The sequence below is a fragment of the Phalaenopsis equestris genome, unplaced genomic scaffold (genome assembly GCF_001263595.1).
Source record: "Phalaenopsis equestris unplaced genomic scaffold, ASM126359v1 Scaffold218850, whole genome shotgun sequence".
Lineage (NCBI taxonomy): Eukaryota > Viridiplantae > Streptophyta > Magnoliopsida > Asparagales > Orchidaceae > Phalaenopsis > Phalaenopsis equestris.
In genome coordinates, this window is record NW_018237262.1 from 344 (window position 1) to 2,227 (window position 1,884).

The 1,884-nt window shown below is 33.1% G+C and overlaps 1 protein-coding gene across 1 annotated transcript; it reads left to right on the forward strand.

Annotated features, from left to right (window-relative positions):
- Nucleotides 1-831: 831 nt before the first annotated feature.
- LOC110037342 (NAC domain-containing protein 37-like) lies at nt 832-1,583 on the forward strand (the record flags this gene model as incomplete). Its single annotated transcript, XM_020741969.1, has 2 exons — nt 832-991; nt 1,306-1,583. Coding segments are annotated over exons 1-2 (438 nt in total), but the record flags the coding sequence as incomplete, so codon positions are not given.
- Nucleotides 1,584-1,884: the final 301 nt, after the last annotated feature.

Sequence of the window (1,884 nt, forward strand, 5' to 3'; positions counted from 1 at the left end):
GAAAACGCCACCTCACCGTTTGGAAAACACGTTTCAGTAGCTTATCCAAAAATAAAGTTGGATTTTTTCGCTAAACGCAAGCCGCGGATCAAATCTCGCGGGCGACCCGCGTGCCACATTTCAGGATAAATTTTTTATCTGAATAAACACAAGTTGTCCCAAACTCACCCTTATTGATTGAGTGATTTCTTCCTTCAATTTGAACCTGAAGTGCAGTAAAAGAAACAAGAGCATGCTTGCAACACATAAGTCAATAAAAATGGCGGAACACTTTGAAAGTGGTTGCTGAATGGCTGTCTATCTCATTCACATGGATATAGCTACGAGCAAAAAGGTGGTAACTAAAACAATAAGAAAATGGTTGGGGTGCAGCAATAAGAATAGTGGTCAACAAGACCCAACCTGCTTTATTTAAAATTTACAAATTAATTATATAAAAAGTTAGTCAGGCTAGCTATCATGACCACCGTTATTATGAAAATATTATCACTTCTATTTTTGCTTTCTAAATTTTACAAGTTATGTGCATTTCAAAAATATAATATAAGCTTTTTTAGCTTATCATTCTGTTCATTTCAAATCAAAACATTAACAATATAAAATAAAATTAAAATTAAAAAAATAAAATAAAATAAAAAATGACTCCACATGGCCTCTTAGGAATTAATAATACTAATTTGGCAATTTATTAACCTTTTCACTTCAAATGCAAACTTTGTACTGTGAAATATACAACATCTATTGCTTTGCTTGGAAGTCATATATGTTACCATTATTTGGCACATTCTAATTTGTTTGCGTTTACTTCACACCCTCAGGAGAGGCCAGCAAATGGAAGTGGAGTCCTGTGTCCCTCCAGGTTTTAGATTCCACCCAACAGAAGAGGAGCTTGTGGGTTACTACCTAACAAGGAAAATTTTTTGCCAGAGGATTGATATGGAGGTTATCACAGACATAGACCTCTATAAAATTGAGCCATGGGAGCTCCAAGGTAATTGATATATTAATATTTTAAATAAATTAATTATTAATAATTGTGGCATGTATAGACATGTGAATCTAACTCTCTTCATGGAGCTCCAACGTATGCATGTATAGACATATGACACTAAACAAGAAAAAAAAAATGAAGTGAAAGATTTCCTCATTTTTATATTTCTAAAATAACATATAATTCAAGTCAAATATATACCAATAGAAGTTCCCAATTTAACAAATACTCCATATTAATTTCATTATCTAGAAGTATATTGTATGGTACTAAACAAGAATATGTCTACAAACCTCTTTCCTTTGTTTATGCAGATAGATGCAAGCATGGGTACGAGGAGCAAAATGAGTGGTATTTCTTCAGTCATAAGGATAAAAAGTATCCAAGCGGAACTCGCACAAATAGGGCCACAGCTTCTGGATTCTGGAAAGCAACTGGGAGAGACAAGGCCATTTTTTCTAAGTCTTCTAAAGTAATTGGAATGAGGAAGACACTTGTCTTCTATGAAGGCCGAACGCCACAAGGCAGAAAGTCAGACTGGATCATGCATGAATATCGACTTCATACAAATGAACTAGCACCTAATTCTCAGGCAATTTAATCAATTCAAGATCATTACTCGTCTCTTTTTTTTCTTCATTATTTACTCCTTGATTATCATTTAGTTCAACAAAATAAATGATAAAATATAGAGTTTAAGGACTTTCATAGTTAATCTTCCAAAACTTAGGATGTTACACTCACTATATTATGATTTAAAAGTACGAGAAAAAGACGCTCCCATGAAATTGAACCATGTCCCATTTTTAATCGCATAAGCTATATACTAAATCATAGAAGCAATTAATTTCGAGTATTAAATCTAATTTATTGTCAAACATGAGAAAATGTCA